Raw genomic sequence first — 22,343 nt, 5'->3', positions numbered from 1 at the left:
ACAAAAAAATTAGTTTTTTCATGTATGAGTGAAGCATAATGAAGCATTAAGCTGTACAGCAGAACCTGACACAACATTGTAAACTGACTATATTTCAATAAAAAAAATACATAAATGTCGTAAGAACATAACACACACATACAAATACAAACATAGTTACTTCCCAAATAGATACAAAAAAAAAAACTACCCCCAGGAATTTGCTAACTCCCCGGATCTAGGATGACCCTGAGTGTCAGGTTTGTCCTACTATTATAAGGAAACCACCTCTCAAAGTAATATTGAGAAGATAGTCTCCACTCTACATGCTTAAAACTAAACTCAATTTCACCCCAACAAGTTCCTCACCTGTCTTATTAGGTCCTTTACCATATGTTCACCCCAACTCTCTGACCTCTGCACCCACTATCCAAGTCTTGCCTAGCTTTATTATTAGACTGCCCACATCCATTACCCAAATATGGTAACTGCCTCCAGTTGTAAACGTGGCTATGAAGATTCTCTACCATTTGGATCGCTCTTTCTAGACACCTCCTTCGCCAATATCCTATGCTTCATTTAATGAACACAGAGTCACTGAGTGTCCTCTACTTGTCAGCCAGGGGCACACTCAGGAGAGAACGTGGTTTCTTGCTTGGAGGAGCTCAATTTAGTAAAGGAATCAGGAAGATAAACAATTATGTTGCAAGAAAATAATGACAAAGGTACTATTCTAGAGACACAGCAATACGCTGTGGGAGTAAGTAATCCCCCGTCAGTGAGTTGAGAAAGGTGTCACTTCAGTGAAGTGACACTCAGCTGGGCACTGAAGGACATGGGGAAGACCAATCGATTTCAGAGAAATCATGACAAAGAAAATCTTATCTTTAAAAGTAACTTTAAAAAGAACAACCACCCCTCTCCTTTCCTTCAAAAGGTGAAGGATATGAATAAACAATACACAGAAGAGGAAAAAGAAATGGGTTACGCAGGAAAAAGGGAAATGTAAACTTGAGTAATACATTTTTCTAATCATCTAATTGACAAAAATAAAGAAGTTTGGTAATACTAAGTGTTGACTAAGAATAGGGAAATGCTCTTATCAAAGTGCACACTGGCACAGCCTCACTTCGCAGTGTAGTATGACAATATCCACTAAAATTTAAATTTTAAAATATTCATACCCTTTGACCCAGGAATTCCACTTGTGTCCCTACCCTAGGCAAACACTACCACGTGCACACAAGGATGTGAGTACAACAAATGCTGTTCAATGCAGCACTATTTGAGATTGTGAAAAATGGAAATAGTTTAAAAGTTCACCATAAAGGAATGGTTTATTGAAAACTATGGTACCTTCATACTTCATGTTAAGTATGACACAGTAGTTGAAAAAACGAGCTGGATCTATATAAACCAAAATACAGCAAATTTTAAGACATATTAAGATTTAAAAAAAAGCAGAATGTAAAATATGCAGTCTAGTCTAAATTTAGTAATATATTTCTACATACATATGTATATGTAAACACACAGAAAAAGGTCTGAATGAATATACACAGAGCTAAACATGTCCGACTTTTAAAAAGCACTGCAGAATATGCACAGAAAAACTGAAAAGAGGAGGCCGGAGGTGGCAGGGGGGCAGGGGATCTGGAGGGCTGCTTAAGCTTAGCTTAATGCTAATACTATTGCATTTTATTCTCTAAACATTCTAAAGAAAAGATCACTGTGGTGACACAATTTTCCTGGTTACCAAGCCTTCTGTTCCTGCTGTTCCTTCTGCCACTCTGACAGCCATTCTTATCTACAGGGTGAGTCTCGAGCCTACCCTTTCCCGATAGGTCCTCACCACACAATTGAATACTGTTAAACTCACTGTGGGTGGGGCTGGTAATTCTGTTCGCCATGAGAGTAAACACTCACTTAAAACCTTGAAAAGTTTAGGGAATCTCTTCTGCAGTGGGAAAGCCCTCAGGTAGTAGAACATTAGATCTGAATCTGAACTAGAAAACTCGTTTCCAGGTCTTCCAAGATTCTAAATTAAGCAATAGTACAGGTGACCGGTTAGAAACTAAAGACAGCTGAAGTAGAAGCAGACAACTACACGAACAATTTGAGGGTCAGATCATGAAAGTGTATGGAACATGCCCGCTGAGGTCAAACTGATGCAGCTTAGCTCTCTTAGCTTGGCCAACTATGAACCGCATTCTGGGCCACCTAAACCTGCCTCTCTTACGTTAACACACACAGGCTTTGTTCAACTATACATATTTATTTCATAGCTGAAACCATCATACACATGGTTTTGTGTCCTTTTATTTGTTTCAGTATTTTTATAACTTATCATTAACATTTAAGAGCTGCAAAATATGCCACCCAGCATTCACACAATAGGCTGCCTTAACCATTCCCATACGGTTGGACGCCTAGGTTGTTTCCAGCTATTTGCTTTTCTAATGAGCTATTATAATGACGGAAAACTGGAAACAACCTAAATGTCCAACCAGACAGGTGTAATTTTCTATAAAATGAAATACCAAATAGTCATAGTAAGAGATGCTGAAGACCTGCAGTGTTGCTAATTGAGCAAAGTAAGTTACAAATCATTTTGCCCAGTATAATCTCTTTCAAAATATACATAAGCATAGAAAAGTTAAAAAATGCCATGAGTGATTATTTCTGGGAAGAACTGTAGGTGACTAGTTTTTCTTTTCTCTTCATTTCCCATCTTTCCCACAATAATCACGGATTACATTTTTAAACAGTAATACTTACAAAGTATTATAATGTGAAAAAAAATGCCCGGAGGAAAAAAGCAGAATACAAAATTGTAAAAACCATATATAAGAACTAATTTTTTTAAAAAGGCAAGAAAGTAACAGATGGCCCATGAGAGACTTTACTTCCACTTTCCCATGTTTTTGTATTTCCCCCAGTGAGTTCATAGGTACTCCAAGGGGTTCCAGGAGTGGAATCACTGACTTTCGGTGGAGAGAGTCTCGACAACTTACACTGTCATCAGTATGGTCCCTGACTGCATCAGTCACTCTCACCTTAAAGCAATTCTCATCTGACATGAGCTGCTCAGCCTTCCTCTGATATGTGGACTCCAGGACACTCCTCGAAGTCTGTGTGTTCAGCTGGCCTCCAGTGGCCCCATTATTGTTTTCTGCCAGATAAAGGTCAGTCACTTGTACACAGATCTCATCACTCACGATGTGCTGCAGCTGGAATCAAGCAAAGGCAAGTCATCAGGGAACTCAGAAAACAGTTCTCCCTGACATACATGGAAACCTCCTTTGGTGGTTCCAATCACTCAGCTCAAAAAGATGGTTTTGGTTGGTAATTTCAGAAAATTAATCATACAAAACCACTATCTTATTTTCTTAGAGAATAACCAAGCCAAAATCTTCAACCATATCACTGGTTCGTGAGTAAAACTATTTAAAAACAAAACCATAGGCAACTCAGGTTAATGTGCTGCTTATTTAAAGTTCTAAGGAACTTTAAAACAACTTTTTTTTTACATGAAAGAAATTTCCATGGCTTTCTAGTTTTATGTTCTTCTTTACCATTTACAATTTGTTTTCACACATTTTCTCATTTGATCCACACAACTACCCCAGGAAGCAGGCTGGAGAGCGGTGTCCTGTTATGAGACAAACTTACATGTTAGACAAGAAAATTCAGTGTGTGGCCAAGGTGAGGGGAGAGACCTTGGGGAACCATGAAAGCAAGATCCATGTCTACATTCACAGCCTTAGCACCAGGCCTGAAACCAATTAGGTACTGAAGACGTTGTTGCTGAATTCATTGGTCAGGGGCACTTAGCGCAAGAGCTGAATTAGAACTTGAAGCTACTGGACCCTATCTTTCTAACACACCTCCTATTTTTCAACATCTGATAATAAAAGTATAGTATTTAAATTATATACCCATTAATTAACTTATTTTCATCACAGGCCAATCAATCATGACTGACTATTGGTAACTCTGGCAACTACCTTATTAAATTATCTGACAGCTACAAAGGCGAACCTCTCAGAGACCCGACTCTCACAGGTCATGATGATGTATCTATTGTGAAATAAAAATTCCCTCAAATGAAATATTACCCACTAAAATGCCAGAGAACATGAAAAACAGATACAAGAAGAAAGCAAAATGTTAACTGCAATATCAATGTGTCCATTTTACTTTAAAATTCTCATAACCACTAAGCCATTCTATTTTTAGGAAGATACACTCTTTTTGAAGTGCTAGTAACTATGACAACTACTTATTTTTAACATTTAAAAAAGTCTTAAACGACAAGTATGCGTATGTGTAGATAAATGGACGAAGCACAAGGTCAGAAGGGTGAGTGATTTGATGATGAAAGGAAGGCTAGCAACTGGAGACTGTTAAATTACAATTAGTTGAGACTATGGATTTTAATGTGACCATTAAAATAATGCTTCTGATAACTTGATAATATAAGAGGAAAGCTTAAGATACAGTGTTTTAGTGTTAAAAAAAAAAAGTATCCAAAGCAAGGTCTCTACCAATAGATACCTCTTCTTTATACCTTCTTGTTAAAGTAGACCATATCGCTGACCCCCCACCACACTCTCCTCTTGGGTATCTTCCCCATCTCTGCCCACCCTGACCCAGTCTTTGGAAAGGGCAGCATTATAAATCCAGGAACAGCTAGGCAACTCCCAACCCCACACCAGGCTGGTCAGATTCTCTCTCCTGCTAATTTGAAATGACACAACATGTATGCATGTTCCACTTGCAGTCAGCAATGAACTCTGGGAGAACACCAAAGAGATAAAGAGAATAAGAGACTTCATGCCTCCAGCTGAGGACTTAAGACGAGAAGCATAAACGTTTGTTTTAAAAACACTGGATTTGGATTTCTGGATGAAACCTGTCTCCATAGAAAAGACTGGACATTACGTATTATTAACTCAAAATCAATAACCAGGAGCTTCTAGGAAATGGACTAATTATACCTATTGTTTAAAAAGATCAACCTTACAAAAAAGCTGGCCGTACTGGACTTTTACACCTGTGCTAGCAGTCTTTCATAAGACTTCACTTCCAGCTGTACCAGGAGCAAGCTCATCAGCAGGAACATAAGCACACGGTAACTGGGGTCTATTTCATATAAACCTGGGGGACATTAACAGGCATTAGTCTCTCAAGTTATGACCACAGCTGACTGTATCCATGTAATGATTTCTGCCAGTTAAGGGAAGGCCTAATAACTTCAACTTTCACAGAAAAACACTGTCTGCCTGACAATTTTTGTGAAGATGCCAAGATTTAGTTGAGTGAAGCATTATTCCTCGACTTTGAGGAGGCCTGTGAGAGGGGTGCAGAGGCAAGCATCCTTCTAAATTCAAGGCAAAAGCATGAGTATTTGCAAAGGGGTCCATGTTTTACCCCAAGAAAGCACTGAGCAACAAACTTCTTTCATAGTAGACTCTAGAATGTTCCTTTTACAAGTTTTCACTTGAAAGAAAGTAGTCCACTAGCAACAGGCTGATCCCTTCGAGTGTTCAGAAGTGGAAGTGACTATCACATGCTATTTGCTATAAAATAATCATTGTTGTAAAGAGCAACATACTGACAAACTGTCAGGGTGCCACAGGAACAAACCACAAAACCAACCACAGATCTAACTCAGGGAACCTCAGATAGCTAGGTGGACAGAGTATTATAAAAGATGTTATATGAAACCCTTCCTGTAAAAAGAACTTCACATGTTAAATGAGGAAAGTCCACAGAATTACCAACACCTACAGAAGAGGAAAGTGAGCTCATGCCTGGCAGAGGTAAGAGTTGGGAGGGCAGGGCAGGGAGCGGGGGTCAGGACGAACGCTCGGGGCAGAACATCAGGTCTGAGGCAGGCTTACACTGAGCAAAGCACAGGAGTCTGCCTCAGGGCTGGAGCACTGCTGCTCTGTCAACAGTAGAGATGGAACATGACACTAACCTCTCCTTCCCCTCCTCAGAACTGTGTGTTCAAAAACATCATTACAGGAGAAAACTGACTTTCCTCTGGCCTGGTCCCCTCTCAGGCGGACTTTCTCCCTCAGCAGCCCTCGCCTCCGCCGCGCTCTCACCTGTCTGACGATGCTCTGGATGAGCTTGTCCATGGTGAAGGCAATGTAGGCATGAATGGTGAACATCTCTCTCAGCGAATCTTCGTACTGTGACGAGTCTATGTTGCCATCCAGCAAGCTCCGCACCATGTCCAGGAAAGCCGGGTAATAATCTTCTACATCAACGTCCACTGTGGGAGAGATGGGACAGGTGAGGCCTTACCCTGCTAAGAAAAGATCAGGAGAGAGGGCAGGGCAAATCCCACAGCCGGCCCAAAGAGCACTTGAAAGAACCAACCCTAGGTATTCAAAACCTACCCACTTGGTCTGCTACAGAGAGATGAAACCCAACAGGTGGCTACAACCACCAGCACCATCTGTCAAAGGAGAGTGACTCGGCAACTTTAACAGCGGCTTCTACTGCTGCCTGACCATGCCGGAAAGACGGAAAGACACTCATCTACAGTACAGCCAGGCTCTGTGTGACAAGAGAGTGAACTATCCCAAGGAAGAAGTTTCTTCAAAAAGTTGCTGGCTCCCTGCTGAGAGAAGACCTTTCTCTCGCAGCCCGTGGAGCACCCCTCACGTGGGTGCTCGTACAGCTATTTCAACGAAGCATAAAGTGCTGAAGAGAAAAGGCAAACAGAGCCCTACAATAGCACTCTGGGGAGCAGGAAGACAGGAGAGCAAATTAAATCCTTTATGAATAATGAAGTGATCTACATTTGTCAAAGTCCTTTTGTTTAAAAATGGATTCCCAACATTGTACTTCACCAACTACATTAAATGATCTGTACTGCTGTGCATGAATCACTTCAACCACCAGCTGGAATCTTACCAGTTGTTACAGAAACATTTGGCAACTAACAGAGTGCACAAGGGAAGGTGAAAGGACTCCGCCTTTAGCTTACTAAAATAAGACCTATTTACATAAAGCTCAAAAACAGGCAAATCCGATTTCCAGTGCTGGCAATCAAGACAGCAGCAGGAGGGGGCTACTGGGAGCCTGGTTATGTTCTGTTTATTGATGCGGATGCTGGTTACACAGGTGTGTTTGCTTTGTAAAAATTCAGTGAAGCTATACAATTCGGATTTGTACACTTTTCTGTATATGTGCTGCACCTTAATGAAAAAGTTCACTAAAATGAGAACAGAAGTTACAAAAAGAACTCTGTCTTCGACATTTAGTTACCTGTTTGTAAAGTCTGTACAGGGGGAAAAGGGCTAAGAGCAAAAGCTAGTAGTCCGTTTCCGTTTATCTGAAGTGTGATGAACTCATTAAAGACAGGCAAAACAGGACAATAACTGTTTCAAAGAAGCAACTGGCTAGAGTCTCATTACAGAAAATCACCTCGTTCAGACCCACAGCCTAGGCATGGGCTGGGCTACTGCTGCGGAAAATGCTGTCACGGCAGAACAAAGCTGTGAGTGCAAACCACAGACCTGTGCACACAAGTCATGATGGGCGTGGGGCTCGGCATCACCACTCAAGGACAAACTCTGTAAGCCTCAAAGCAGGTTAAGCCAGTGGTCAAGCCAGGATTAGGTCATTTCTGTCTTATTTCTACCCAAGCAGATAGAATCACCACACTGAGGTCTAAAAGTTGTCCCTCTGAAGCCAGGATTAATCAGATAAAGGCTTTCAGAATTAATTCCCAGGTTCATTAGCTCTTCAACAGACAGAAGGCCAGGGTTACACATGGGCTTCTTCCATCAATAACAGTTTAAAAAAAAAAAAAGCTAATTTACTCCAAAGATTGGCTACATCCTAAAGAGCACAGAAGAAAGGCTTCACAAGAAAAGCTTCTGGCTCACAGCTCAAGTACCTAACAACTTACGACCTCAAGAGTCATCCAGAAGTAAGTGGCACAAAATTACCTAGAGCGCTTGGTGACTTCCTTAACCCTCATTTATTTTCCTTTCCCTGCGTTTTCTATCTTCATTCCTGTTTGGTCCATTCTGCTGTCTCAAACCATCTCTTGAATCCCCCTCTCCTTATTCACATCTGTCTCAGGCATTAACAACTACGAACTTACATTCTACCGTGGAGTGGAACCAACTGGGATGCTTTAGTCACTCTGTCCTTTAAAACACTTTGCAATAACCCAGAGACCTGCCGTTTGGGAAACTGATGGTAACTGAAACCCTCTTCCTTGGTGTCCACAGTACCAGCTACTAAGTGTCTATGATCCAAGCAACCACAGGGGATTTCGCATGCTTTTCCCAATTCTCCCAACAACCCCACAAGGCAACAAGTAGCACCTCCATTTTACAAGTAAACAGGTTCAGAGAGTATAAGTGAGGCCACACAATCAGTAAACTGCAGTGCTAAGATCTGAACCAAGTTAATAAGCTCTAAGGCCTGCCTGTGCTCTATGTATAAAAGAAAGCAGTCCCAAGTCTAATTAGGCCTTGAGGTCCCCAACCCCTCACATCTTCTGTAAACCAACAGTCTAAACTCACTCGGCTCTTTGAGACGCAGCTGGATGGCAGGGCTGTCACTCTTGTCTCGCTTTATGCCCAGCACTTCCCGTTCCCACTCTCTCTCTCGGTTTTCTTCTTCAATTTGTCGTTCAGCTTGGGAACAAATCCGCAACAGCCTCAAGCAGAGAATCTGGTGCAGTCGCATAAAGATATACCAGTTATTATTAACATAGAAGAGGTTGTACACTTCATCCATGCCTCTTAACTTCTGAGCTGCTGTGTTGCTGAACAGTAGCTTGGACTTAGGGGGACTACCCCCGACACCATTGTGCTTCTTAGCCGCCCCTGTGGCTTCGTCTACATCCATCTCTTCTTCTTCTTCTTCCTCCACATCCGAGAGATCGCCTCTCTGAGCAAAGAGCAGATCTGGAATGAAATGATGCATGATTTGCTTGATTTTATATTTGTCCTCCTTCTGAATGCCTGTCTGCCTCTTCACATGGTGGATAATCAGAGCAGCAGCATCTTCCAGAATCTGTTTGTCTTCATAGGCAAGTGAGAGGTGTGGGCCAACAGGTACACCAGCATTTTCTTCCGTAGCCTGCTCCTGCCTCTAACGGGAGAGAGGGAGACAAAGTATTATGTGACATATCTACAGAAACTACAAACAGACCTACGAGACTACATTAGCTGTACATCCTTTATTAACCATAGTGGCCATTATTTTCCAATCCCAAACTTACAGAAACAAAAAGGTAATGTGCGAGATGTGGTTTGGTACCAAAATATTGGTACCTTCTAGACAATGAAGACTTATAAGGGACAATGGGACAGAATTGGAACCATCTTTTAAAATTCTCGATTAGTATTTATGAAGGATACGATATGAGGTCTAGGATTTACTTTAAAATACTTCTGGGGTGGGAGTCAGGAAGGTGACAGATGTAACAGAACGGGCAAACGAGGGATGATTATTTAAGTTTATGTAGGAGCTCACTTTACCAGCCTCTCCCCTTTAGTGTATGTTCGACATTTTCATAATAAACAGTATTTTAAATTTCAAGAGCACATCATTTCTAGGAATTCTCAATCACACTGTATTTGTTTCTATCCATCCCCTAAGACTGTGAGCTCAAAGAAAGCAGGATTAGCTTCTTATACATCTCTGTATACTAGCTCCCAGCACTACATACAATTGTGGTAAGGATGGTGAATACACAAGGGTTAGAAAGAGTTGGGGGATCAATAATAAGTATTTTAAGCTGTGGGAAGTTGAGACAGGCTACACAAAGGAGAACATAAGTTAAGAAATAAAAGATACCATTTGAGGGAAATAGATGGGGAGAGAAGTAGGAGAGGGAGGCAGTGGGTGTGAACTGAAACCAGGATGACAGACGGGGAAACCAGTAAAACAGCTTAGTGAGGCTTAGATTCAAAAAGGTAGAATCAGGAATAGAAGCCTCTGACAGCTGTGAAGCAAGAACCAGCAAGTCTTGAGGGTCTTACTTTCCTGTAACACAGGTAATTTGCAGGAGTCAAAGCTCTGCTGAACACACAGACCGGACACTTCTCACAGACGCAGAAACCTCCAGCTCACCTCATCATAGATGCTCTCAATCTCGTTGAGTAAACTCTTAGACCTCAGGACCTTGGTGTCGTTTTGTTTAAAGTTGATGCCCTGGTGGTCCAGAGATTTCAAGTAGTATTTCTCATTTTGCTCTCTCCACACCTTGTTAAAGCCTCTCTGAGCTTCTCGCCATTCTTCTTCTTTCATCTTCAACCTGGTGGGTGAGGGGTGGAAACAGTAAGACAAGGGAATCCAGATGTGGGAATTTTAAGCTAGGCAGTCACACTGGAATCCTGGACTGGAGTCCTGGCTCTGCCATATAGGACTCTGCTTCCTATCAGTGAAATAGGGCACTGCTCTCGTTCGGGTTTAGAAGTGAGAAACATGGCAGGATTCACTTTATTTCAAAGGTCAAAAGATACAGCAGATTTGTCAAAACTGTTGGCAACTCTGGGATAATTTTATTCTTGAACTCTGTTATATGAGAAAATCACTCATTCAGGACTTATTTTAGGGAAGTAATTTGTCCCAAAGCCAGAAATCTTGCTGAGAATAGTTATTTCTCAAACAGCATTCCACAGAATACCCTAGAAAAAGGGATTTGTTTCCGTGGCCAGCTAAATAAAACAAAGTGAAATAAACTTCTTTGCTACAGAACTTCTGAGAACGCTTACTATGCTAATGTAAACGCAAAAGCCCACGAGCAGAGAACTTGCACAACACTGTTCCCCTGGACACGGTTCAGAAGTTCTGAGAACAACTGATCCCAATACTCCAGAAAAGGAGAGGAGAGGAAAGTCAAAACCAGCACTAGAACTGAAGAATATCCAGAAGAGCCTCCGTCTGAAGGTCAACAGTTAAATGCTACTGGCAAGGAGAGGACTAGCTTGTGCCAGCACTTGAGGGGAAGACCATGGCAGAACAATCAAATCTGGGCATTTGTGATTGTGCAGCAGATGAGAACCCCTCCCACCAGATACAGAGGGAGGCCCCAGTGCTTAGCTGGGGTTCACGGCTTAGTCCAGAGAGCCACTGACTCAGCCTGAGTGCCTGGGGCTCAGCCCTGGCCTCCTCCTGGACGCCTGGCCTTAGTGGGGTACAACAGCCCCTCTACACCTCAGGCTGAAGGTTTGTTAGGAGAAAGAAATAAAACATTCTTAGTAAAAATGGCAAGCAAAGTCTTTTAAAATAACATATATCAATTTTATAAAGACAAAGAGTAATCTTTTTACTTATTAAAAAACAAAGACGTTAGTTAGTATTGAGTGGCAGGAACGTGGCTGGCTGTTCTCTTCTTTGTTCTTTTCTCTATTTTAAACTATCCCCTCAAACACACAGAGCATTCTGCTATGGACTTTAAAGGTCTTGTCTATTCCCGGTTACACAGAACCCCATTAGGAAGCTTTACTATCCTGTGCTCTACCTGATTTTCAACAACCAGGGTTGGGGAGAAATGGAAGTCTCGTGGGATTACCCGGTCAACAAGGAGAATCTTATCTAATGGGACACTGAATCTGTTAAGTACAAAGGACAAATTCACTCAGGTACCTCTTAAGGACAATTGGGACGGCAATGGAGGGGTTCTTCCTCAGACCATCAATTATGTCAGCTGCTTTATCAGCATATATCCTCTGGAGTGCTTTTCGATGGATGACTTCTGATGTGCCCCCGAGGGTGTTGTCCAAGCGAAATTTGGCTTGTTCTTCAGCAGACAAGCGGGAAAGCTTCTTCTGTATTGCTTCCAGAACCCGGATCGTTGCCAGATTGGTCTCTAAAACTACATCAAGCTAACAAAAAAGACAAAGTGTGCTCAGGACCCAAACCAGAATAGAAAAGCATTCAGGAGTATAAGGTGGAAGTCAAACACCCTGAATTCGAATCCTGGCTCCGCTATACTACAGCCATATAATACTCTGTTCTGTATCAGTAAAATAGGAATACCACCACCTACTCTCAAAAGGTGGTTTTCTGGATTTAACAATCCAGTCCACATAAAGGATTTAGCACAATGCCAGGCCAACAACAAACATCAAATAAAAGATGGCTAAGTGATAGTTAATACTTCTACATGGCCAGTGTGCTTTACACAGGGCTACTGACCCCCATACCAGAGGGACCTAACAGGACACATTGGACACTTTTTCTTGAACTTTTGTGAATGGCTAAGATTTGTTACAAATGATAACCACCAAAACAATGAAATCCCAAAAAGACCATTTAAGATGATAAATCAGACTCATGAGTAAGGTTTTTCAGGGTTAACTTGAAATGTTTATATATTTAATGGTCTTGTTCCACATCTAGTAGTAATAAAAGCAGTGACTATCATTCCTTAAGGGCTTCAGTGCTGTATCTGTGGGTAATCATTCAAATTTTTACTAAACTCCGGGCACTTTATTTCTGACAAGGGCCTAGCCTGACCTGGTTAAGGATATGACTAGCAATCTTTGAGTTAACTCTTTTTCTGAGGCTTAACACAAAATTCTCTAAATGAGAAACAGAAAATGAAGTAAATGAGCGGTCTCAAGGGTCTGTGTCCAAATGTCTGAGGAAGTGTTTCCCACATTCTCTAGCTTCAGGACTACGGCAGTCACTGTATCAAGTATTCGAATCCCTCTTTCCCGCAGTTATGGACAAATGATGGGCTGAACTTCCTGGCTCCCTTGTGATTAGATAGGGTCATGTAATGAGTTCTGGGAAATGAGCTGTGAACAGGTGGGCTGAAGTACTGTTTATTACTTCTAGGCTAGAGCATTTAAAGGTATAAGATCCCTCTGAGCTCTTTTTCCCTCTAATCACTGGCAATGTTCAAGAAGGTGGCATTCTGTCAGCCTGGGTCCCCAAGCAATCCTGATGAGCAGAATTTCCTGCTAAACATCAGTGCACATGCAGTATGATCAAGAAGTAACTCTGTTTTTCAAGCCACTGAGACTTGGGGGCTGTCTGTATTGCAGGAATATTAATCTATCCAATGTATAAAGGAAAGCTCCTTCAAACTAGTCCATCCCACCCAATCCTAAGTGTGCAACACACACACTTCTCATCTTCACTCCTGTAACTGCAAATGAGAGATGAGGCTGGTGCTTCTCATTTGCAGGCATGCCAGTCGAGAACAGGAATATCCTGCCAAAAACAGATGCCAGTCTCTGCTTTCTAACTCATCATCTAACCTTACAAAACACAGGTAAAAAAGAAATGCCTTCTTTAGCTTGATAAAACTTTCCATAGAAGTTAACATCAGTCATGATTGAGTTTTCTGCAAATGGTTGAAGCTCCTCATTAACACTGGGGCAGAGATGGCCAACCACCTGCCAGTGGCCAGGCAACACGTGGCTCTTCATTCAAAACATGCCAGAAACAGCTGAGACAAGCTGGAAGGGGATAAGTGGCAGAGAGCTAAGTCTGTATGAATTTAAAAAGGAGCAAGATATCTCCCCATCCATATGAAAGAGTAGGGCCAGTCAGTTTTATGTAATAAATACATCAAGCAGGATGCACGTAATTTTATTTCTTTAGACACATTTAATATTCCCTTTTTGTTGGTACCAGTGAACTAGACATTTAAAGACACTGGGAGTTCTATTTTCAGTACTCCCACTCCAGGTACAGGGGTTCTCCACCAGCTCATTTCTTCACTCCAGCTCTTCCCTTCCCAACTACTTTACAATAAAGTCCTTAATTCAACCTTCTCTCAAAAGGAGCCAAATCAATATCAGAAATATGAGAGAATTTCAGTTCTCACAGGAGAGCTGGTTTACTAACCATGTCCAGACACCTGCTAAGAATACACACTTTAAGATAAATGATTTAAAACACCTGTAAGAAAGCCCACTAGGCCTTAAGATACTGATTTTATATACCATGTAAAACACAATAACCTTTAAAATATCATTAAAAATTCGAGGATTATTCAGCCATCAATGGGTAATTTCAGTTAAAAGGGTTACAGTGGCCTAGATGAGTCATATTTATCATAAAAATATTACTAATATATTTGACAAAGTCATAAAACATGGTAAATACAATAAGCACTTACCACAGAAGAATGTGAGTCTTGGGCTCTTTAGTCTTAAAAGCCAACCCTCCCAGATAGGTATTTAAGGTAACTTCCCGTTCTGCATCTCCCATCTCCCCAAACTTCAAATGATAAAGGAGCTTGTACCTCAAAGCGTTCATCCTCACAACGATAGATGTGTTCTTCATATTGAGTTTTCTTGGAACTAACAAAGGTAGAGTCCTCAGACCAAGAAGGGAACGAAACCCAGGTATCATTTAAAACCTTTTGGTAAAAAAAGAGATATTGAAACATAAGTGTAACAAAGTTTTCTGCTGATTAAGTGTTTTCAATTGTAAGACAAAACTTTAGAGGAGGGAAGAATCAGTTAACATGACCTTTAGAAAGTTTACAAAAAATATTAAGAAAAAGTTCCTCAATATAGGTGTAAAAATATTTTCTTTTGGTAACAGACAGAAAAGGGCTCTGATTTCCTCATACATAGAAATTCTCGATCCCTGGGTACCACCCGTTTCTGGAGGAAGCTGAGGGTTCAGGGCTGATCCTTTCTCAGGAAGGTCTTACCTCTTTACAGAGAGGAGTCCGTCCTGTACACTTGGGCTGCTGGTAACTCTTTGGTAGGGCTCGATAGCTGGAGCCCAACCGTTTACAGGAGGCGTAATCTATCTCCATGGCAATGCCTTCTGTGGCTCGTTCCTTTGGAAAGGTTTCCAGATGAACAGACTCCTTATAGCCCAGAAAGTTTTTAAACCAATTAAACAATTCAGGGAATTTCCTGAAGAATCAAACCAAAAGCTGGTGAGCAATTAGAAGCCCGATGCAGTTATTCTGAGGTATGACTACCTCTATTTGGTGCTGGGTCAGAACTCTGCTAACATTAGACAAACTCCAATGACGATTATGATTTCCTGCCTAAGAAGCTCTCCTTTGAATATATGGCTTCTTTTCTCGTAGAGTGCTCTAAGGTCAGTTAAGGTGGTGACAGAAGAATTGCACTGAAACTAGGCAGTAACCAGCCACTCTTCTAATCAAGAATATTGCTTCAAGTTCAGATAATTCTTAGGTTGTCAAAGTCAAGATTCTAGAACCCTAGAAGAGACTGGTCTCTATAAACATCCAACAGTGGTCAGGAGACCAGGAGATCACTAGTTCTGGCCAGTGCTCTCTCTACCTATTTTTTCATCTCTAATAGAGTTGAACAAGACTTCCCAGAGGACTCCTCTGACATGGACATTTTATACGTCAACTGACTTGCCATGATCAAATTCACTTTGCCTATCATATACTCCCACAAACTTTTATTTCACCTCTGTATCATGCATCAGGGTTAAGCCCCTGACTCCACTTACCCCAGGAAAGGAGAGACTAACTGCACAAGCTCAGCCCGAGAGATCACCTCCTGGTTAAAGATAACAAGACAGCGCAGGAAGTTTTCATAGGCCTCTGCACTCCGCAAAGCCTTTCGGACCTTATGGAGACAACCGAGAGAAAACCGGTTCAGTAGGGAATCAAGAGATCCTGGACTACTTTTAAAAGATTGGGGAAATTTGAACTGTTATTTGATGATATTGAACAGTCAATGTTAGTTTTTTTAGATGTGATAACGATTATGTTTGAAAAAAGGTGTCATTTTAAAAAGAAACTTAGTAAAATACTTATATAGATGAAGTAATGTAATACCTGGGATTTGTCTCCAAATAATCTGGGGGGTGGGGGGAGTACACATGAAACAAGTACACCGGCTAGAATCTGAGAACTGCTGGAGCTGGATGATGGGTGCATGAGGAGTCATTTTACTATTCTCTTTAATTAAACATATGTTTAAATTTTTCCATAATAAACATTCTGAAAATGAGACCCTGGAGTAAATAAGACATTTACCTTCTCACATGCTTGATTCTCTGACCATGACCACTCCAGAGTCACCCAAGCTTTTGTTGCCTCTCCTAACAGATGTTTACAGCAAGAATCTTTGTCAACATTGTTCTCAACTCTGGTAATTTTGAATAATGATCTTTTTAAATAAAATACTTTTGCCCTCTGACCTGATCGTTTTCCTTCCTCCATTTATAATATCGAGCATTTTAATATCCAAAAAGCCTAAAAATGTTCAACAGCATAGAAAAAGTAAAAATAGCTTGGCTAGATGAGCAATCTGGAGTTTCAACTTCAAAAGTATATATTTAGCATTGTAGGGATTATAGACCTTCACTCACCAAACCAAGTGGTTTATCAAAATCCCTTCTCCAGGTTCCCATATACTTTTTGTAACTATCAGTCAGTAGACACTATATGGAATATATACTTTCAAAGCAAAGGACGAAACAGCATTGCACTTTTTGTGCTATATACCATATTTACTTTTAATTTTTATTAGCCTTCAAACATATACAAAAGTATAAAGAATAGTCTAATGAATCCCATGTACTCACCCAGTCTCAATGTAAATTTGTTTCATCTATACCCATTTCCCCCACCACTGAATTTTAAAGCAAATTCCAGACATTTCATCTATACACACTTCAATATGTATCTCTAAGAAATAAGCACTTCAAGAACAACAACAACAAATACCACCATTCTTTAAAAAATTAATTTATTCAGCCCCCTTTCCCCCATCTTTTCCTTGCCATTTGTTGTGGTCTGGACTTCTACATTTGCCTCAAAAGCGCCAAGTGCCCAGGCAGCCCTCACACATGGTGCAAGTCAGAGCCAGGGACGCTTTAACTGTTTTGCAGGACAGATTACATAGGCACAGTAGATCAGAGAGAAATCAGGAGGCACCAATCACGGAGATGCTAAATCATTTACCCTTTCTGCAAAAACCCAGAGATGAGAGACAGGTAAGTCACACCAGATCAATCCAGGCTGGTTCCTGCCAGCGAGCAATCTGACATTTGCCAGGTACTGTGATGAAAGCAGTCTGCTAATCAAGTTGACTCTAAAGAGGAAGTCAGACTCACACAACACTGTTTACACCAGTAATCGCAACTCTGGCTGCTCATTACAATCACCTGGGGAGCTATGAAAACACACTATTAAATCAGAATCCCACGAACCCTATACATGATACCACAAATAACTGTCACAAGCAATTAGGTTACAAGTCATCTTAAGTCCTCAACTTAAGTCTTAAGTCAGATGCACTGACATACCCCATGACACAGACCTGGATATTTGTAACAGGGGGCTCCGAATATCTTTTGAGAGTAATATGAGTTTTTAAAAAGCTTTCTTCCACCATGGCAAATGCTGTGTTTTGTTGTAAACTACTTCACAAAATCAAAGCAGACAATGCTATCATTTCTCTAGCTGTGCTAGTGGCCCTCATAGACTGAAAGGACTTATAATTTGGAAATTATGTCAAAGTAGAAAGTCCAAATCAGCTTGATGCCTCTAAAACAAAATCTTCTTGGGTACAGGGTGATTTTCTTTGGGCATTAATAGCAGATATTAAATCCAATTCACTCAGTACTCACCTTATCAAAAAATAACGATTCTGTTCCTACACCATGCTTGCTGGCATCTGCCATAGAAGAATCCTTTAGGCTGAGTAATTTGGGTTTCTTCTGCAAAAAAGGAAAAATACAAACATATAAGATTCAAAGAGTGGGTTTCTCTGAGTTTTATTTTCATCTCTGTTCAATGGTTCCTTCACTGACCACCACTGATTAATAATTTGTAACAAATGAGAGAATTCAAGTCACTAACTTGCTGTACATCCTGCAAGATTTCCACCTAAGAAAGTCTATTTCATACTGCTTGTCAGTTTTTTCCCAAAGGTTTACAGAGAATTCTACTCCCCAAATATGCTCTCTGTGAGTGGTCACGGCGTTACTGTGATGTTAGAATTAATATCCTTACTCTTCCCATGGACCAAAAGTAACTTTATTTGGAACCTAATGCCACTGCCTTGTCCTCCTAGCTGAGGGGGTTGAAGAGGCTGTAAGAAGAGCTGGAGTACATAGAAAGCAATCTTTAACCTTTAACTTTAAAAATTCATGAAAAAAGCAGTTTATCTTCCTAACAGAAGGAGTAACTACCTTGTCAGCAGTATCCACTCAGACCAGCTTAAGATTGCTCTTTCAAAGAGAACGAATGTGCCACGATATAACTATCAGGAAAAAAATTTACTTTAAAAAGGCCACCTCTCAACCATCTGTGAAGAAATGCACAAGCTCTCGGAGAAGCAGCACATTTACCTTTGCCGCCCTGGAGGACACTCTCCTAGGAGCCACAGCCTCTGCTCGCACTGCCTCGGGAGAAGGGAGACAGGGGATTCTAATCTCCCAATCAGTGTCCCCACCTGCAGGTGATCAGTGTGGGAGGAGGCCAAGATGGGGGGTGTATCTGCTGACCGGATCCTTGCTGCTCATAGAACTAACACTTCTTACTAAAGTGAAGACACAGAAACTATTACTATGTTCAGCTTGCTTCCAAAAGGAGAAACCATTATAAACACTGAAAAATAGCTCTTCAATAGTTCTTCAGAAGGGTCAGTAACGCTAACAGGTCAGATTTTGTGGTTATTTGCTTGCTTACCAGTCACTTCTTACTATTAGAATTCCACAGGCTCTTGTTATTCATTAATTAAATTCTGCAGACATCTATCTCTTCGATGCTACAGACACAGCTCTAGGATTCACTGAAGCAATAATCAGTACATGCACCCAGCCCGCTCCCCAGCACAGCTGCACCACCTCAAAGAGGAGAGGAGCAGGCTCACCTTTCTGCAGGCAGACCAGCGGTATTTGCTCTAACAAGAAGCATCACGTGATGGGTCACTAACAAGAGTTTAAGACCTCCCCCTGCTACAGCCCAAAGGTCCTTCCTTGGAGATTAAGATGATATAGATAAGATCTGGCAACCCAACAAAGAACTTTGGGCAGAATAGGCCTCTAGACCAAAGAGATCCCACAAAGCACAGGCACTTTACTCACAAGAGAACCTCAGAGACCACTGACTTATTTCAGAAACAATTATCAAGCTTAATAATCATCCTTCTTGGCATAAAGCAGGTTTAAGGCATCAAATCAAGAAAGGAAAAATTAAGTCTCAGAAACCCTTGGCAGGAAACAAACAAACAAAAATAGATGACAGCTAACAGCAAAGAAGAAAGTATAAAGAAAACCAGTAAGAGCTCAAAAGAGCAGAGTAATCCAAGCAATTGGTGGTATTTAACATTCTTTCCCAAAGCCTTTTAAGCTTTGCATTTAGTTTCTGTGACACACACAGTCAGCCCTTGAGTACTTGTCCGCTAGAATTGCTCCTGAAAGTCAAAATGAGCAGCTGCCCATTCTCACCTTCACCGGAGGGGTGGCTCCCGTCCCAGAGTGCCTGCGGACCTGGCAGCCGTTCTGGCTGGGCCTCTGCGGCTTGTTGTTCAGTTGAGGCTTCTTCACAGTGCCTCCATGGTCATTTCGCACAGAATCGACCTTCTCAGCAGTTGTTTTGCTTAAAAGCTAATTAAGACACATGAAAGAGATTAATGCTCTTATCAAAACAAATAAGTATCATTTACAGCAAGTCTTCTTCTGGTTCCATCTTCCTAACTTATCCAAGTTAACCACTCTCAATAGTGTAGTTCTTCTAGATAAAACTTACCACAGAGCTGTTGGCATCTGGTAGGAACTGTCCAAACTCAGACAACAGATCTTCCTGATTTTTAAAAAGACGAGCCACCTGGGCATACACCTCTTGCTCAGTCAATGCTGGAGTGTAGTTTCCTCCAGCTTCCTTGGCATTTCGCTGCTCTTTCTGACAGGAAATTGCAAATAGGAAGAGACCATATTAGAGAGGGCCGCTGTTGTGAATGACTCACTTCTGCACACTTTCTGAGATGTCTGATAGGAGCTTTGTATGTTATCTACTTGGGCTGCACTTAAGAGGAAAATGTACATTCTTAGCACCTGTTTAGACTTCAAGCTTTTAAGTTGAGAAAAGAGTGGAAGATGATGGTTGACAATTCCTTTTAAAACCAGGGTAGTGTATGTGAATGTTCAGGGTACCACTACCAACTGACAAAACACAAAACATTAAAGAAATTTCTCCTTCTTCTGTAGATTACCTCTACTACACAAATCATTCTTTAAACTTTTCAGATAAATAAGCACTCATTCCACAGAGAGTGACTAAAAAATTCTGACTAGCTGCTATAAGGAAATTAAACTCAAGCAAATAAAACTGGCTTTTACAAACACACATCACAAATTTCTTCTAACTGCTTAATTTCCCGTAAGAATTAGTGGACACAGAATGGTTATTCGAGTTCTTCTCAGACTAGATGTGCCCAGGGTGACCTGGTTAAGACAGGCTGAAAGGGCAACTGTCTTACCTGATATGTGTGCAAGATCTCCAGGAACGCTTTGTAGATGTCTGGTTGGCCCTGAAACCTGTTCTTGATCTTATTAACATAGTTGATGGCATGATTAAATTCCACAGGCTGATTGTTCTGCAAGGGCGGGGCTGTTCCCAACGAGATTGTCACTGGTGTATGAGGCTGGACAGGTGGAGAACGTGGGGATGCGTATGGTGGGAGTGGGGGGGTCTGCTGACTGGCTGGAGGATGTGCTTGTAGTTGGGAAGGCTAGAAAGAAAAAAGTCTTTATTCTCCTCAGGAACACAGATGGTTTAACATAGGAAAGAAAAGTTCAAGCTAAAGAGAAACAAGGTGTCTGTTCAACTAATACATCCTTTATTCACTCTGGCCAGGCTACTGCAGCCCAACTCAGATCACACTGGGTAGGGGCAGGAAGTATAGAGGTTTTCACACATTCTAATACAAAAATTTCAGTCTCAAAATTTCTAAATACAACCTTAGAAGTGGGCTACATTTCCAATTGCAGGGAAGAATTTTTCATATGCAATTTTTAAGCTCACTAGCTCAACAGGTGCAAACAGAATAGGAAAAAATTCATTCTACACAGACCTTTAATGTCCAAAAAGACAAATCAATTGTTGCACTAACTCCACATAAAAAAAGCTTTCTAAACCAGCTCTGCCCAACAGAACTCTCTGAGATGATGGAAACGTTCTTTATTTGCACTACCCTGTACGATAGCCACTAGCCACATGAAGCTGTGGAACACTTGAAATGTAGCTAGTGCTACTGAAAAACTGAATTTATTTTAATCAAGTTAAATTTAAATATAACCATACGTGGCTAGTGGCTACCATGTGAGTACAGTTCTTGACCAGGAACACACCATCATCATCATCAACAGGGTCTTCTGCTTAGCTCGAAATGAACTAATCTGATAAACGGAGTGACTTCTGTAAAATGATGACCATGTGGGCAACAATGTAATCTGATCATAAGACAACCATTTCTGCCTGTGCTGTCCAAGTACTACTACACCAAGTCGCCATCTGCTGGGATGATCATGGGTTCAATAAGCAGTAGCTGGGGGCAAAAGAGTTCTTTTGGTTGCTGCTGTGTTGATTTAAACAGATACCTAAATATGTGGTATGTAAATGTGAGCCACTTTATAGGGATGTGACTATTGCATCTCCTCTGATGAAATTCTAACTTGGGTATCTATCCAAGTCTTATACAAAGGGAAAGTGTCAAAGGATGGTGCTTTCTAGGGATGCATTTCACATGATGCAAAGTTTTTCAAGTGCTCACCTTGCTGACTTTGGCAGGTGGGGGCTGAGGAGCTTGCTGGGCAGGAGCTGGGGCTGACTGGGCTGAAGGCTGGGAAGGATGTTGGGGTGGTGGTTGAGGCTGGGGCTGGATGCCATGGGTGGGGATCTGATGAACCTGGCCAGGAGTTGTCACATTCACCATGTCATTGGTTTGCACCTCAATCTTGTAGCCAGGAGGCAAGAAGGTATTGAAGCCCATGATCAGGTCAGGGTGGCCTTTGAACAGCTGGGACACACGACTAATCACTCCTGGAGTGTCAATGCTGATTAAAAAAAAACAAGTATTAAAGTGGTAAGCTTGACAAACACCTTGGTAAGGAAAAAATTCACATTCCACTCGGCTGTCTATACAATAAAATAAAAGTCAACCTGAATATTACAAAATTAATGACAAAGAACTCTGACATTCCAAAGCCATTTAGTTCGTATTCTAAGAGGCTTGGTTACAATTTTAAACAAAATATACATTCATGGATGGTAACAGTCCTATCAAGCTGATACTCTGACGGTAAGTCTAAAACTGCGATTCCCATGCAAGATTCAACCTCTGATACACGAGTATATATTATTACATATTTACACTATTCAGAGGAGATAGTCTTTTGTAATAGTAAAC

The 22,343-nt window shown here is 41.2% G+C and overlaps 1 protein-coding gene across 3 annotated transcripts in view; it reads right to left on the bottom strand.

The window, feature by feature from the left end:
* Positions 1 to 22,343, bottom strand: part of SIN3A (SIN3 transcription regulator family member A) — a 57,992-nt gene that overhangs the window by 8,442 nt on the left and 27,207 nt on the right. For all 3 annotated transcript variants that reach the window (XM_010955228.3, XM_074354128.1, XM_074354129.1), the window contains exons 5-17: positions 21,708 to 21,990; positions 20,415 to 20,666; positions 19,685 to 19,837; positions 19,384 to 19,542; positions 17,560 to 17,649; positions 15,430 to 15,548; positions 14,645 to 14,855; positions 14,228 to 14,344; positions 11,614 to 11,852; positions 10,096 to 10,279; positions 8,538 to 9,111; positions 6,096 to 6,265; positions 3,036 to 3,209 (exon numbers count right to left, since the gene is read on the bottom strand). In XM_010955228.3, the coding sequence (XP_010953530.2) occupies positions 3,036 to 3,209; positions 6,096 to 6,265; positions 8,538 to 9,111; positions 10,096 to 10,279; positions 11,614 to 11,852; positions 14,228 to 14,344; positions 14,645 to 14,855; positions 15,430 to 15,548; positions 17,560 to 17,649; positions 19,384 to 19,542; positions 19,685 to 19,837; positions 20,415 to 20,666; positions 21,708 to 21,990 (2,725 nt within the window). The remainder of the gene's footprint in view (positions 1 to 3,035; positions 3,210 to 6,095; positions 6,266 to 8,537; positions 9,112 to 10,095; positions 10,280 to 11,613; positions 11,853 to 14,227; positions 14,345 to 14,644; positions 14,856 to 15,429; positions 15,549 to 17,559; positions 17,650 to 19,383; positions 19,543 to 19,684; positions 19,838 to 20,414; positions 20,667 to 21,707; positions 21,991 to 22,343) is intronic.

Source organism: Camelus bactrianus, chromosome 27 (genome assembly GCF_048773025.1).
Source record: "Camelus bactrianus isolate YW-2024 breed Bactrian camel chromosome 27, ASM4877302v1, whole genome shotgun sequence".
Lineage (NCBI taxonomy): Eukaryota > Metazoa > Chordata > Mammalia > Artiodactyla > Camelidae > Camelus > Camelus bactrianus.
Note: the sequence above shows the minus strand (reverse complement) of the source record. Positions and strands in the feature narration are given on the sequence as shown.